At 36.5% G+C, this 17,232-nt stretch overlaps 1 protein-coding gene across 1 annotated transcript in view; it reads right to left on the reverse strand.

Moving 5' to 3' along the window:
* SLC41A2 (solute carrier family 41 member 2) overlaps nucleotides 1-17,232 on the reverse strand; it is a 47,714-nt gene that overhangs the window by 11,193 nt on the left and 19,289 nt on the right. Inside the window, exons 7-10 of the mRNA XM_027715246.2 lie at nucleotides 13,479-13,626; nucleotides 12,807-12,886; nucleotides 1,968-2,099; nucleotides 808-956 (exon numbers count right to left, since the gene is read on the reverse strand). Of these exons, the coding sequence (XP_027571047.1) occupies nucleotides 808-956; nucleotides 1,968-2,099; nucleotides 12,807-12,886; nucleotides 13,479-13,626 (509 nt within the window). The remainder of the gene's footprint in view (nucleotides 1-807; nucleotides 957-1,967; nucleotides 2,100-12,806; nucleotides 12,887-13,478; nucleotides 13,627-17,232) is intronic.

Consider the following 17,232-nt stretch of genomic DNA (forward strand, 5'->3'; position numbering starts at 1 on the left):
GTGGTCACGTTTTAGAAGCAGTAGGTATATTTAAATTATGGATATTTCAACTACACTTTAACTGTGTAATGTGAACAGTCTATTTTTGGGTTTAAAGTGCAATGAAATATTATAGTTAATTCAGCCATGTGGCGTTAATAAAAAGATTTAATTTTGTATTAAAGATTTCTCAAAGTGAAATTATTTCACCTTGAGACATTGCTATTTCAAAAGGCATCTTTCAAGAACTGCCCTTGCTGGGTATAAACATACCACCAGGTAAGACCAGCCAAAATAATGTAACAAAGTTTGACAATAAATGCAATTAAAATTTCTTGTATGGTGTTCACTGTCAGACTAATTTAAACTTTAATAAATATTAAGAACACACCAAGGAAGCTGTAACATTCTTATCTACTGGACTACGTTAACTAAAACAGTAACATGAACCACTTTAGGAGATTTCTTTGAGAGTTTTCCTCGATATATTCATTATTCATAAATGCTACCATTCCTTCTTTCTATTTCCCCTCTGGTTGATTAAAATGACAGAGAGTTTAGATGCAATGGTTCCAAGAACAATGTGAAAGATGCATGACTGGGAAAAAGTGCAGTCAAGTGTCTTCTGGAAAGCACTCACAATACAGATACACCTGTGCACGCTGCATATACGTGGAGATAATTAGTTACTTCAGAGCTGTGCTGAAAGCCTGTATAAACCCATATCTCCTTGTATCTCATTCACGAGATTTTAGATATCAAAAAAAGCATGGTTTTCTTCAAGCATTTGACTTTATACAAGCATTTGCAAGTTGTACTTGTTCTTACCTGTAGCAGGGCTGCAAACAAATATACTGCTATAAAGATAGGGGTCAAGGAAGTATGTCCACTCTTCATTAAGTGGATAGTGTACAAGAAAATCAGGTGTCCAGGAATCACCAAAAGAAGCAGAACTTGGGCTGATTTGTTATTTACCTCTACAATAAAAAAAAAATACAAAACTTGGTTAAGGTCTTCAATTACTATAGCAGATTTTTATTCTTTTAATATAAAAAGAAAATGGTTTTGGAATTCCACAGCATTGACTATGGAACCATGGGACAGCAGGCATTATTTTCCACTAAAAGACTCCTTGAGGAATTTCACAGTGGGGGAAAAAGACAACTCTAGGGTCTATCAGAAAAGGTAAGCAGAGCTCTTCCAGAAGAGGGTGCGAACTGTCTGCCTTCATTCTGTAATGAATGAATGCGTAATACCATCTACATTTTTGGAGCTGCAGAGACCTCCTAAATCTTTCTAGGAAAGACAATCTTTTGGACTCCATATTCAAGACAATCTTTAAAGTTTTTTTCTAAAAATACTTTTTAGAAAAGTTTTTTATTTTTTTTCTAAAAAGTAATCCCCCATTTACCACTTTCAGATCTGTTCCAATTAATTTAATAAATATGAAAGTGTAATACATGGTGTTGACACATCACATTTCACCACAGTTACTACATCATTAGGAAAGTGGGAAATACAGGGGAGGAATAAGCTGTGAAGCAAGAATCTAGAAAGAAAATGGGAAATTGGAAATGGAAATCAGGGATTTGGCTTAGTAATAATGTTAGTTATAAAGCTCAGTCCCAACAGGAAATTGGTTTGAACTTCTAGGGGTAAATGACAAAAGTTAGGAGCAGGTAGACAAGCTTAGGACAGATGAAGGTTGAAATCTTTCCGAGTGGCATCCTGCCTCATCAGCCCTTATCTTCAAACCTTGCCAGGGTTACACCCTGCTCTGTGTTCCTCTCTACTCTTTGCCTCCTCCAGGAATTCCTTGAGATTCTCACAGGCAAACAGCTGCAGAGAAAGGAAACTGCCAAGCCTCTGCTGCCTTTGAACTGCACACAGCCAGTTCAGTCCATTGCCATTCCTCACTGGTGGTACAGCCTGGCACACAGGGGTAAAGAGGAGACGAGAGACAGTAGTTTTAACTGACTAATCCATACCTGTACCATAATATGTTCTGCATGGGTAATAGCAACCCTTGGCTTCTTCTGGCAGCTCTCCAGGAATGCTGTGTAAATGGAGGTAGGTAGAAATTCTGCTAGCTTGAATAGCTACTAGATTACCACCAATACCTGAAACGCAGAAGGGAACAAATGAAAAGTTTTCGACTATTTTTTTCCTCTAGCAGGCAATATTTTTGCAAATTTACCAAATTCCTCTATGTTTACCACAGTACCCTATGTACAAAAGTCAAAATGAGAAATATCTTTAGAATGTATATTAGCTACAGACAGGCAAATATCAAGCATTAAAACAAGTCAGAAAACTTGGGCTACAGTTTGGTGTATCACTGGATATTTGGAGATCAGCTTTGAATCACTGCAAGTGCAAAAAATTCCAAATCTTCCAAAAGGTTCAATCTTATGTGAAATCTTAGGTGAAACTCCCTTTTATTGCTCCTTTTTGGAAATCCCCCTTGGAACAGCAGAAGTACTGCACAGTTGTGCCCCTGCTGGATTACCTGGTAGATATAAGTAACAAAAGCAGATGCACTCAGTACCACCAGCATAAAAGCAGATTTCACACACAGAATCACAGGACTGGAAATTACTTCAAGAGTTAATATATACATTCCCCTTTGACACAGAGCAGGACTAACTAGAGTCTTCTGTCACTCATAATTCAGGTTGAAAGAACAAGATATGTGTCTGAATAGATGATTTTTAAGACAATGGTAGTGATGGAGATTCTGCTTTCTTTTTTATAAGGGGCAACACGCTCAAGTTGCACAAGAAGACCTTTTGTTGCAATATAAGAAAGAAATTTCTTATAGTTAAAACAGTCATTCACTGGAACAACCACCCCAGGGACATGGTGGAGTCCCTTCATTGGGGGTTTTCAAGATGTGACTGGACGGGGAGCTAGATAATCTCTTCTAGGCTCCTTTCCCACAAAAGGTTGGACCAGATGACATTTCAAGGTTCCTTCCAATATGGGCTGGTTTATGCTCTATGAATTTTTACTTCAATGAATAGAAAACTAAACCAAGCTTTTATATCTACATTGTAGAATGCAGTGGCAAGAAGCAACAGCATAAAATCCTCTCAGTTATTATATTCGAGTTGTCTACTTGCATATCAAGTACATGCTGTTTCTTTCCCCCCCTTCAGATGCTCTACACAGCAATGGACTGTTCTGAGAAGAAGCAGAAGTAATGCAGATTTTGACTCTGCTTCAGAAGGAGAAAGCCCCTGTTTATCATAGTTGAATTAATTTGTTTATCTGATGTTTAGGGCTTTGGGTGCAGAACAAATACCTGTGGTGATCAGAAGACACTATTTCCCAAATTCTTTTGGTGACTATGGAGTGGTTAGCACAGGGATCTAATACTGAGAACTCAAAGAACTTCTGCCTCACCACTGCTTAAAGACAGTAAATGGCCGAACCTAACACGGAAGTAGATCTTTTAAGTAACAAGCTTCAGATACAAATCAGGATATGCATGTTCCCAGTCAGGAGATAGAGGGGCAAGATATGAACTACCAAAAGGCTGTGTCAGAGTTTGCAAAGAAAATTAAAATAACAGTAGCTTTTTTTTTCAGAAAAAGTAGTAAAATAAGGGATTTATCTAAACTACAAAAGAGGTTTAAACAGATTAAAACCAATCTAAGTAGGGCCCCAAATCTGTTCTTTCATCGAGAACAATTAGAGATTTCTGAGTAATGAGAATAAGACACAGAAGGAGAGACAAAAATAAAATTAAGTACCAATGCACCACATTTGGATGGGGATCAGATAATTTCTGTGACTGAATTATAAAAAAGCTGTTATATAAAACTGCTTCCTAATAGAGCTACAAAGCTGGGGATGGTGCCATATGACTGCAAAATATGAAACAATTTCTGCTGAAAAAGAGAACATAAAGGCAATCTGGGTTATTACAAGCAGGTTAACAACTGCAATAACTGATATATTCAAAACAATATTAAAGAAATAGTAAACTATTCTTCACTATATCTCTTATAACACTACAAAATCAAATAAAAGATGGAAGTAAATAGGCCTGTTTTGAGTTTTGTAGCAATGCAACTGCAAAACACGTTGGCACAAAGCCCCTAGATTTTAAGTATTTCCTAGGATGTATGTAACTTCCTCTTGTGACTGATAATTATTTCCTTCAACGAATTCAGACACTCAGAGATATGACAGACGATTTGGAGGTTTTTGCCCAGTCAATAACAAGGGAAACTGACTGAAATACAAGAATTAAGGAAAACGGAAATCTGACCACTTGAAATCGTGCTTAAAAAAACTGTCTGGACAACAGAGACATGGACAAGTCTGTAAAAGAAAGTGTAAGATTGGTTGTCAATCCTTTGATGGACATCTATTAATCACAAATCTTTTCACTTTTATAACCATCATTTAGAGAAAGGACGCCCCAAGCCCTATTGCTCACGTAGCTAACAGGAAATTACTGAAAAGCCTTAAATGCGATTCTAAAACAAACTGGCCAGCCATGGAACACCAGAAAAAGGCAGTGATATCTGCTCTGCAAAGGAAGCTGACATGCCAACCAAAACATCCAGTGTGGAGTGTGATTTCCAGAGTAACCAATTACAGCTAAGTTGAACATATACAATCTATTTTAGCTAAATGAAAATGCAATATTTGTATGTTAAGCAAAATTATTTTAAATTGCATTTGTCTGAGTCTCAATAATTTAGCATTAGTGGTATCATTTTAACTCATAGAAGACAGGTAGGTGTAGTGAAGTGTAAGCACTTCTAGAATCCATGCATCCATTCTCAACCAGCTGACAATGTACTGTGATGGGCAGCAGCAGTGACACTGTCTTTAGTTCTGCCTATTCACTACCATTTCTCCTAATTATTTTTAAACCTTTGGGCCAAATTCAGCCAGTCTGACACAAGGATAGAGATGCTAACTACCTCCAAGTATGGTTAAAGAAGCTACCAAAAAAGAAAACAGTGGCTAGGTACATAAAGGGAACGATTCAAACCCACGCCCTCAGTGAGACAAAGGCAGTAATGAGTTGTACAGTTAAGGGCATAAGTGTGCCAGCTGGCCAGTCAGCACCTAGCTTGGAGCTAGGCATGATGCCTCCTGCTCAGCCAGTAGCTCAGCGACACAGAAAAGGCATGATGATGCTGTGGAAAGCAGAGGGAAAATGGAGAGAATAAAGCTGTGCTTGCATTGAATGAATCACTTTGATATGTACAGAGACTCAGTTTGTTTGGTAACAGCAGCTACTGTGCATGTGAAGTTACCATTTCAGCTATACCAGATTAATCAGATCCCTGCAAGAAACAGAACACAGATAAAACTGTGTAGGTTGACAAGATGTCAATACACAAAACTGATAACTTCTCAACATCTTCTGAATGCATAAAATGGTCACGTGCTCAGTAGCTGCTCATATTATTAAAATCTCTGTAGACATATATGAGGACTGTTTCCACGAACACTAATTAATCCAGAAATTTGTTCTCCTATTGCAGTCATCATAATAAATACTAAATTTGCAAAGACTAACTTCATTAGCTTCTTTTCACTCTTGTAAGAACTATAACACTGGAAAACAATTTATTTCAGAAGTAAAATCCAGCAACTGTTACTTCATTCCTCTCAGAACAGCAAATGTGTTTAACTTCAATATGAAAGTGCTACTTTGTCAATAAGTAGAAGAGTCGCTGTCTGCTAAAGTGCGAAGAATGTCACGCTGACTTACAACCTTAAAAGAAAATTGAAAACCTCATCATTTTATCAAGGCAGTTAAGGGCTAAGCAGGAATGTTTCTTCTGAAAATTGTTATCACAGCTCTTTTGTCTAACAAGCACAAAAACCATACTCAAAGCAGAGCCAAAACCATGTCACATATTTGCAAACAGGCCTACGGGGGTGATTCTATTAATCATCATCTGGAAAAAGGACTTTTTTCTAATAATAGAAGTAACTATGCTATTTGGAAAACCACATTAAAAGTACTTTACATCAATGCATCTTAAAAAATACTTCAAAGCAAATCCATATCTCATAACCCTCAGTACAGGTAAAAACAACCCAGAAGTTAAGGGAAGCTGGAGGGGTGTTGATGACACAGATAAGTCTGAGATCATTCACTGCTCCCAGTAACACACTGGGCTGTTTTTTACCTCAGAAATTATACTGTATGTTTTGATAAACACTTTTCCAGGGAATACTTGGAGGAGTAATTGATAAACCAGAGGGTTGTACTGCCATTCAGAAAGAACTGGATAGGCTCGTGAGTTGGGTCAAGAAAAATCTCATTAAATTCAACAAAAGGAAATGCAAAGTCCTCCATCTGGGTAGGAATAACCCCATGCACCAGTACAGGCTGGAAAGCAGGTCTGCAGAGAAGTATGTGAGGGTACTGAAGAACAAGAAGTTGATCATGACACAGCAATCCACCTTCATGGCAAAGGTCAACAGCATCCTGGGCTGCATTAGGAAAAGCATCTCCAGCATGCCAAAAGAGGTAATGCTTGCCCTGTACTCTGCACTGGTGAGGCCACAACTGCAGTACCATGCCCATTTCTGAGCTGCCCAGTACAAGAAATGGACTGACTGGAGTGAGTCCAACACAGGCTCACAGGAACTGAAGCCTCATATATGAGGAGAGGTAGAGACCTGTGACTGTTCAGCTCGCAGAAGGCTCATCAGGAAGACCTTATGAATGTGTATAGATACTTGAGATGAGGGATGAAGGCAAGGGAGCCAGACTCTTCTTGCTCGTACCCACTGACAGGACAAAAGGCAATAAAAAAATCTGAAACACAGAATATTCCATCTGAACACAAAATCCCCTTTTTCATTTTTTTATGATGAAGGTGGTCAAACGCTGGAACAGGCTGCCCAGAGGGATTGTGGAGCCTCATCTACGGGGATATTCAAAACCCTACTGGACACAGTATTAGACAACCTGCTCTGTTGGACCCTGCTCAAGCAGAGCATTGGACTAGATCTCAAAAGTTCTCCAACATAAATACTTCTGTGATTTTAGAAAGAAGTAAATAAATCCACGTCTTCCTCCCAATTGTGTTTCAGCAAACATACTCAGCTTTAATGACCAGTGCCATAAATATTCACAAGACAGTTGCATGACAGAGCACACAAATAATTGTGTAAGAACAGACAAACCAAATCATTAAGACTAAAGATTTCTAGAACTCCAGTTCTGTGGAGAGAGATTAATCAGTAACAGAATACCACGTTGTTCCCAAGCACCTATAACGCAGCCTCTGCAATGGGACTAAAATCAATTAATATCTACATAAGGAGAGAATCAGGCCAACATAATCCCCAAATTAATTTTTCTTGTAAATCTATCAAGAGAAGGAAGGCAAGAAGATTTTCACTTTTGCACACTCCTGAACACAATCCATAGTTCAAGACAGTCAGTTTTGCCAATTAGTCTTTTTTGAAGTTCATCATTAGCATCATAAAAATGAAACAAAAAGGAAGCAAAAGAATCTCAGTTACAATGGTGACCACAACTCTAAATTTTTGAATAATCATATCAACTTTCAGGAAATACAAGATGAGTTTTTGCCCTGACTCTAGCATTAACTTCAAAAAATCATGTTTTATGCAAGTGAAATACTTAGATTAGAAATCTACCTTAAATAGCTACCTATTTATGTTTTTTTTATCCGTATTTCTTCTATCTTCCATTTTACTTTGTAGCATTTCTTTTAATACTTGAAAATGTTTGGGGGAACATAGATGGAAAATATTAACTTTTCCTTATATGGGTGTTTATTAAGATAAGTCTTTAAGACAACATTATATAGGCAAAGTATTACATTTTATGATTGATTGACTCATAAATCAGTTATTTCCTATCCCTAATAAAAAAATTGTTCTTTGACAGTCAGAAAATGAAAATATAACTGGATATAACTGTTGTGAAAACTAATGATTACTGAGATCTTCTAAAAAATTTACAAGTAAGACTTCCAAGAAAGAGTACACATCTATAATAGTATCGAATATGCAGGTTTATGCATGCAGGTTAGGAACTAAAAAGTAGTGAAACTATCACCCAATAATGTGTCAGAAGTAAATGCCAAAAATCAAAGCCCTCCTCCTCATTCACGCCAAAATAAAGACTGAATAGTTCTCCTAAAGCATAGGTGCCTTCTGAGACTAACACATTTTTTCTAATTCAGGATGCAGAAAAACTATGTTGCTGCTCAGCCAAATTGCTCTACTGCCATACAGGTACATTGATGTTTTCCCTTGTAATTTACAGAGACAAACTTTGGATGCTCAACTGTCTGAGACAATTATTATATTCTAATCAAAGCACTACTCTGTTGTGGGAAAACTCATAGTACAACTACCCAAAAAGAGATTAAAATGCATAGCTATTAAAAAATGCATTTTATTTCTTGAGGAGGAATGGTTTCTGGGTACATTCGTTCCCTATTCTCCAAAACAATTTACAGCAAAATCTCTCAAAAAAACCTGAAAGCCTGTCATTCAATTTACCCTTACATAAGCTTAATTTTCATCTCCTAGACAACTGATACTCATTAAGTTTTGTGTTAAATTTTCTCATATATTTTTCTCATATTCTTTGATCTACATTTCTTTCCTCCAGATAGCAAATAATTTTAAAATACATACACTCAAAGAGCAAGAAATACTAAAATTGGTTTGTGTTACCCTTAGAGTATTGCTCTGAACCACCTGCAAAGGCAAGTTTCTTGATATAAAGTATTTCCAATTTTCAAGTGACCATAATTTTTCAGAATTAATTTGCAGAACCTCCATTCTTCAAGATGCATAAAAATAGCGTGAAGTCTGTTGATATGTTGGTTATTACACAGTAACTCATGAAATGCAAATACTTAGAAGATATCTCACAATGTTTTGTCTAAGTACACAATGAAAATTGAGAGGAAAGTGGCTTTATCCGGTAACAGCACTTCGTTCATTTCTGTTGCATATTCAGAAGCATATAATTTTTTAAGGTATTATCTTTTTTCTGTGCCAAAGGAACTCAGTTTCTTGCAAATTGCAATTCCTGAGTCAAATTCAACACACTGTGATGCTGTAAGAGGATTTGCAAGTTTTAACCACCTCATCCATTAGAAAACATAATGATCAACTGGAGTATCCAGGCTGAAGCTCAGTCACTCTTGGGCTTAGCTATTTTATTCAGAACTTCAGTACGTCAAACAGACACCTAAGTATCAAGTAGTTTGTAAGTGCCACAGTGGCTAAAACAATAACGTGATTTATTTATTTTTAATAAGCAGAGATACAATTTAACCCAGCCAACCATAGAATAAAAAAATATTCATCTCAATAAACGTGTTTGAAAGTGGGAAAACGGAAAAGCGGTTGTGAAATACTTCAGGCCACCAGCAGTAAAATGGACTATAAATGCCTGCCTGCTTAAAAAGTATGTTAATATTTTGGGAAAATATTTGTAGTTATTGTTAATAGGGAACCTCTGAGGTTGCTCAAATTCCAGACCAATATTTCTTAAACTGAAAGATTTAATGGCTCCACACTGTAACACATAATGAAAGTAACTTGTCTCACATCTAAGAATACACAAACCATCTAGACAGGACCTGGCCAAAGGCTGCTTAATGGTGCACACAGCAAGCCTAACAACTGATAACTCTGTAGTACGTACTATTCAGGTTTTTGAGATATGGAAACTGGCACTGAAATAAATAGTGACACCTTGAAATCCTGGATAAATTTACACTGTCATCAAATTTTGGCTGGACACAATCTCAGTACGATACAATGTTTCTTTCAGGTTTCCCTGTTGGTTTTTTGGTTTTTTTTCAGGTTCTCTATGCCATAGGAGTAACAAACATTAAGAAAAAAGGAAAAAAACAGGCATCTTATAAGCATTTTGAGGGGAAAACCCTCAGCTCCTGTCACTACTCAGGCTTACAATGACAATTCTAAGGCCAGAAAAGCACCATTAAAGAAAACTTTCTGCAACAGTAATATTTAAAAAGCCATCTGTTAAGTGACTTAACACACCTATTATGTCAGTAAATGAGTGTCAATAGATGTGCTTTTTTGACTGAAAGACTTCCTAAACCCCAATTTACTACACTGTACTGACCAGCAATATCAAAAGGTGTCAGTAAAATTATGAAACCCAGGAGAGGCTAATCTAACAACAACCAAAAATATCACCTACCTACAATTTCCTTTTCCAGGAGATGTACCATAAACCAGACCCATTCTGCATCCTCTACACAGAACATATTTTCTCTATATTTTCCAATAGAAACGCCTCTATCCTTAGAATTCTGAGTCAAGCATGTCTCCTGGAAAGATTCTTTGTCTCCCTGTCTGCCCCAGCTTTCCCTCTCATCCATCTGCCTAATTCTTCAAAGATCTTTTGACCTATCAGCTCAACATCCAGGGCTATACAGTTTTGGCTAGTTCTTTTCCTATAAAGACAGTTCAAAAGAATGTATGTGCATTGCCTTAATTCTGTCGATAAATTTATGAAAGAAAAGATATGAAAGAAAAGAAGAAATAAAGTAGTATATTTACTCTTTCCTCTAGAAGCATGTTAATAGTAAGCTGTCATTCTTAGCAATTAAAATTATTTACTTAAGTCCAGTCATTAGCTAAAAATGACAAAAAGGTAAAATGTAAACAGACAGGCAATCCAATAGGATGCCTAATTCCACTGACAAGAGCAGTCCATAATTGTTGCAGGGTAAAAGACCATCATTACTGCAACATTTGGAAAGTACACGAGGTCTTGAGAAAGGCATGTGTCCACCAGACCTGTATCCATTGTAGGTAACAAGTCTAGAATAAGGGAACCTATAGAGAAAATCCAGAATTATTTTGGTACTGTACTGGAGTAGAAAAAGAAGCCCATGTGGAAAGAGTTGTTGGCTTTTGTTATCAAGTTATGTCATCAGGGAAAGCAGGACCATTGGTAAGAGTACTGGCTTGGGCAGACCTGCCTAAAAAGAAAAACCAATCATCTTAGGAGGTAAATGCAGGGCGTTACTGAAAAAGGACTACTGTAAGAAAAGTAACAGATGTAAAGCAGAAAAATGTCTGCCTTGCCTTTCAGGTTCCTGGAAATCACAATGGAAACATACAAAAGTTAGGTGCAAGCACTTGCAATTTTGATTTAATACAAAGGCAAGGCATAGGCAAGGAAATATAAAGGCTTAAGTGTAAGAATTAATTTACAGTTAGCAAGGAACAAGAGTGGCAACACAGAAATGTTTCATGTTAAAAGCAAGAAGAAAGAAAATAAAGGACCGTAATGAGAAAGAAGAGCAAGCAACGTGCTCTACTGAAGACTGAAATACTCAGTCCACAGCCTTCATAAAAATGATAATACCTGATCACAAACTGATATGTACTAGGGCCTGGGGGTAAGTTAAATTTAGTCCTTAGAGAGTTATATGAACAATTCATGAATTATTAGTGATCATTTTTGCAAATTCATTATCTCGGAGGTTAGAGAATACCTGAGGGCTGTAATGGAGAAAACAGAAAATATATCTTTAAAGGGGATCAAAAAGGATGATACAGAGACCCTGTATATCAGTAAAATTTATGTTCCTACATGAGAACTAGAACAAATTATTAAAAAGACAATTTAGAAGCATCTAGAAGATATGAAAGCTGTAAAACATGAGCTAACATGAATTTGCCAAGAACAGGCTTCTGTCAAAACAATACGATTTCTCCCACTAACTGAACAGCTTGCCTAATGGTTGCAGCAATAGATATATTAACTGTCAGCCACAGTAAAGCTTATCAAAATGTTTAGGTGCTATCTAACATTACATTTCCATTAACAATGTCTGGAAAATTAATTATATCAGGCCACTGTGGTTCAAAACTAAAATTCAGTGACCCTATTAGCATCTTGTTATCAAGGTGGAAAACAAGTGGCCATAATTCATTTAATTCATAGCTTAGAAAACAGAATAGAACACGCACTAATGGAATTTGCAAGAGCCAGCTTAAGTCAAAACAGTAGTATCTTGGTAACAGGCAAAATGGTTTTAAAATGAACACTACATAAAAGTGCAAACTAATGTAAGAAATCAAATGAAGAAATACAAAAAGGGGAAAGAACAGCTAGGCAGCAATAGAGTGGGAACACTAAATAGTATCAACCCTGTCCTACTGTAGTAGGAAAGAAAAGCATTTTCAAACTGCATCAGTATAAGATATCAACTGTTTCATAAAATTTGCCTTGTTCTTATTGTTAGAAGATAGAACACTTAATTCAAGGACCAAATTTTCACAAATGCACTCTTACACACCTGCAAAGTACCTGCCAGGCATTGGAAACAACACACATTTTTCTTGAAAAATTTATTTACTTGCCTGTAGCATCCTTGTTAGTTCTTATATCTATATACATTACATATCAACAGCAAATTACCCTTTTGAAAATTTGTCCTTGGATATTCAGAAGAAAATCCCTTGAGATAAAATTTTATATACATATTCCACAGCCATAACTGCTTCAATATAATATTTGATAATTTAATATTTGAATATGTTACTTTAATATTTCCACTTTCAGTTTCTTAAGGCCTATTTTAGATTTCTGCTTCGCACATTCTCTATCATGTTTTAATGGTTGTAGTAAAAATAGGAAGCACTTCTCAGGTGTTCAAATACACAGCTGTTGACATCAAAATCAAAACTTGAAATTAATATACCAGATATTAATTAGCACAAGAGAAATTTACTGTAACAGATGTTTCTCAAACCAAGGTATATCAATTGATGTATAGTAGCAAATAATGTTGTCAGAGTCTTACCATTAATTACTGGGGTATAAACAACAATTCCAACTAAGTTAGGATCAGATACAGTTGTGTCCAGAATAAGGCCACCAATACTGAAAAACAAAGTACAATATTTAGAATAAGGCAAGCAGGACCATTAATTAGTATTTAAAACCTTTTCAGAGCAATCTGTCTTAGAACATCTTCGAGACACAATTTTCATCTCAATTCACCCTTCCCCTGTGCCATTACCTCATTCTGAGCCACGGGGTACCATCGCTATAGTTAGTTATTTATTAAAATTGACTTCTCATATAACAAAGATCACAGAATATCAACCACTCTACTTTTCAGATTCATAACTGTCATTGGATTAAATAATCTGTCAGATCAGTGCAGAGTCTTGACTGGAAGCTGCAGGAGATGAGTAGCTCACCATTTCCCTCATTTGACAGGGCACACTTGTCAATCACGGATACAGCAACCCATCACTAGTCCCCGGCTACTGCTGGCTCCCCCAGTCATTCCCACCTGTGGCTTAACTTTGTAACTTCCTCATTTTGGGAAGATTAAAGTTTTATCATACTCTAAATTCTGGAGGCTCCTTAAATGTTTCTTCTAAGTACAAACAGGTGTTAAGTAAGATATACAGAGATGCAGGATGACTATTAAGATGCTTCTATGAAGCAAGACAAATAGACTTACCTGCTTATAATCATGGCAGTTATAACAGGCTCCCATCCTGAATGGAGGACAGTTCTGGTAGCTGGGTGTTTGGCAGCTATGACAATCCCCATCGGAGTCAGAACCAAAAAAAAGGCACCAACCAAAGGAGATACATAGGAATATGTCTCTAAAATAAACATAAAGGAAAAAAAGCAAACCTGTTTTACTTTCAAGACATTCCTATACATTTTTCCTAAATTAGAACTATAAAATAAATTATAATCCACATCATACAATTGAGGAATTTTAATAGTCTTCATCACTACTGCACCTAAAGTGTCAACTACTGCACTGAACAATGTGTTTAACATCTGCCATCTGTGATCGCTGCCTCCCACCTTCTCAAGGACAGAACTATCTGTACAAAGAAGAAATTCTGAAGAAAATTTTTGTATGTGCTTTATGATAGAAGTGTAATAAGTCTGTGGAATATAAAACATTGCCTTGTAACTCATATTAAAAAAAAAGAAACTGAATATACTGAAAATGCATTTTGTTTATACACAGATTCATAGCATATGGACACCCCCTTCTTTCCAATGCACAGATAACAGGTTTTATACACAAGTCCTTTAAATTGAGTTGGACATAAAATGGATTATAAAACCTACTCCATTGCCATAATACTGTTGTGTTTTCTTGAAAAGAACAAAAACCACCAGTGGCTCTCAATAGTGAGGGATCTCTTAAGGACAGGGCACAGACAGAGTTTAAAATATTTTTTAAAAAAACCTTCTGCTGTGATAACATACTACCACCTTATTGGGATTCTCTGTTATAACACACAAGAGGAACAATAAATAAATAAAGTGGCCACCAATCCTCCCCATGCTGCTGAACAAGGGTAAAAGACTATCATTATAATAAGGTATCTGTTTACAAGTTTTAAACTAGTCAACTGAAATTCACCCTGCCCAGGTTTTTTAAGGAAAAATGATGAAAAAAATTAAGGCAAGGCAGTTGGTCCCTACCAGGACTTCAAATTCTACTGTCTGTCCATCTAGCTGAATTAAAAACAGAACTATAAAAGTAATTAATAATTTAGAATTATCTTACAGAATCTGTCACAAGTGAGCTATGGGAGACTCCACTTGCAGAACACCTTACTATAGCAGTCTAAAAAGATTAACCTTGAGATGCATCTTTTTAAGGAAGGGTAGCTGTCTTTCTCTTCATATTTAATTCACAGAAGTAGCAAATATATTTTACAATACCTGGAGAATGGGAAGAGGAAATAAATGATCTCTCTTTTAGGGCTCCCTTTACTCCATTTTTGACAGATTTATAGCAGGTAGCTTACATGGTAAAAGGAATCTCACTCAACCTGTCTCTGCTATAGAATTTGTACTATCCCACAGGAGAAGATAAACACCTAAAAGCACCCAGCTCTTCAGTGAACTTCTGACTGTGACGTTAAACTAAAAAAGGAAGGAGGGAAGAGGAAAAATCAAGGTTCTGATCTTCGTTTACTTTAAGCCCTCATTCCTTTAGTAAACAGTGATATAAATTAATGTTCGAGTTCAGAGAACTCAGATGTTTAATGTTTTAATCCTTGTACAGGGTACATACTGTGACATATTGTTCAGTACAGTGCCACTGAAAATAACGCAGCCTCTGGTAGAAATTAGAGGTAAGCTGGAAATATACTACTTCAAACCAACTGATAGGAACCTGAAAATAATAATGTGAATCACACAACTTGTCTTCTCAACCCGGATCCAACATGTACGAGAAACAAATGCATATATTTAAACTACATTCTGGGAAAAAAAAAAGGAAAGCTTTAAACGAAGTCTTCAGGTCATTACTGACAAGTGACAGTCAACAGGGACCTCCAAATTTAATATACTGGGTGTTCCTATTCCAGTTCCTACTCCTCGTCTTCTGTTGCAGAAAAGGTGCCAGGACACAGTGACGGTCCTGGGGAGCCCTCTAGTGCTTTCCCCCAGCTATTTAACAACGATTCACAGACACGGCTCCGGTTCAGGGAGCTGCTAAGAACTGCTAACCTTCTACTATTTAGTCCCTGTGTTTGATAGCTTTGTCATTATTTTTAAAGCACTCCGATGAACCTTTAAGAAATTACATACATGATAGTGACCAAACAAGATGTTTCATTCAGGCCTAGCATAGGTAAAAATGCTACAGTCCTTTCCCCTGCCTCTCCTGGGTATGCCATAAAGCACTGCATCAAAACTAAGTCTGTACATGTCTGTGCATAAAACTTGTACACAAATCATTTCCCTCCTTCCAGTCTTGTCTGAAAACATCTAGTCCCATGCAGAGAGCAGCCATAAACTTAAACATTTGTTTCAGACCATTCGAGTAGTTAGGCTAACAAATCATAGGGGACAATAGTTAATTCTGAATACAGGTCAGAAGTGAATCCCACCAGCTTCGTTACTCGCCTATAAACTGTGGGTTTCCTTATAACATTCCCATTGGGTTTCTTATTCAAGCATTGAGAAAGCAGGGAAACTACAGAAAGAATATACACATATCTGCACTGGAGGAGACCAAAGTTCTCATCTAGTCTAGTATCCTTTGTCTGACTATGGTCAACAGTTCAGGTTATGGAGAGAAGAAAAGAAAGATGACAGGTTTTGAGTGCTGCTTCTTTCAGTGTGCCCTGCCAGCTTCTGCTGCTGTTTGTATCAGGGATTTCATCACTCAAGTTTCTGTCTGCATCTGTCCTCTCTGATTAATTTATCTAAAGAGTTTTCTAAAATCACTTTAGTCCCCTTAAGACAGCACAGCAGTAAGTTTCACATCCCACTCCTGTATTATGCAAAAAAAATTTCTTTCTTTAACCTGTTGCTTAATCATTTTCTGAATGCCTCTTCCCTGCTACTCACAACTTTATAAACTCTTTATAAACCTCTCCTGGGCAGAAGTTACTCCATACTTTTAGTCCTTGTAACTATTTCATAGTTCAAATACACACATCTTGGAAACAACATATTTCCAAGGGCTTTGTGGCATATTCTTACTTTAGAAAGACTCCCTGTTTCCTAAAAGAAAGAAATATAAAGAAATTGAAAAAAAAATACAAAGAGCAGAAGAGGTTCTTTCAGCAGTAACTAGATAATTTCATACATCACCAAAAGAGAATTATTTCCAGAAGACCTTATAGAAAGAAAATTAGGAATAACTGTTAGAAACACACTTGAATGCACTAATCCTTTCCCCTACATGTGTAGGATCTGCTCTTCAACTGCAGTGGCACAGTAAAATTCGAGTGGTCATGACAGCTGTAAAAGTAGCAAAGGATCAGTTCAAACTGGCCCCACTTCTTTTTTTATTCCTCTGAGACACATTAGGCCATCTGTAAGCAGAGGTGTAAATCTCTGGAAATATGTGAAAGGAAGAAAAAAGTCCAGGTTTCTTTCCTCATCTTCTTCTTGGGGTTGAGTGTTTTTTGTTTAGGTTTTAGAGATTAAAAAGAAAAGCATGTTATAGGAGAAATTGAGATATTATTAATAATTACCTACTTCTTGAAAAAAACCCATCATATAACTATGTAGTTACATATAATGTAACTACTATTAAAATACCAGTACATGCAACTAAGTTTTAAAGCCTTACACAGGACAGCTCAAATTTTTATGAGAAAAGGCTTGAATAATAAGCACAGCTGTAAAAAATATACATGATGATATCAGCATCTCTGGTAAACTACAGACAAAACAATATTTGACCTGTAGTATACTACACTGTAATTGTCTACTGTTAT

The sequence above is a fragment of the Pipra filicauda genome, unplaced genomic scaffold, assembly GCF_003945595.2.
Source record: "Pipra filicauda isolate LSUMZ 115617 unplaced genomic scaffold, ASM394559v2 scaffold313_size859762_pilon, whole genome shotgun sequence".
NCBI classification, from domain to species: Eukaryota; Metazoa; Chordata; class Aves; order Passeriformes; family Pipridae; genus Pipra; species Pipra filicauda.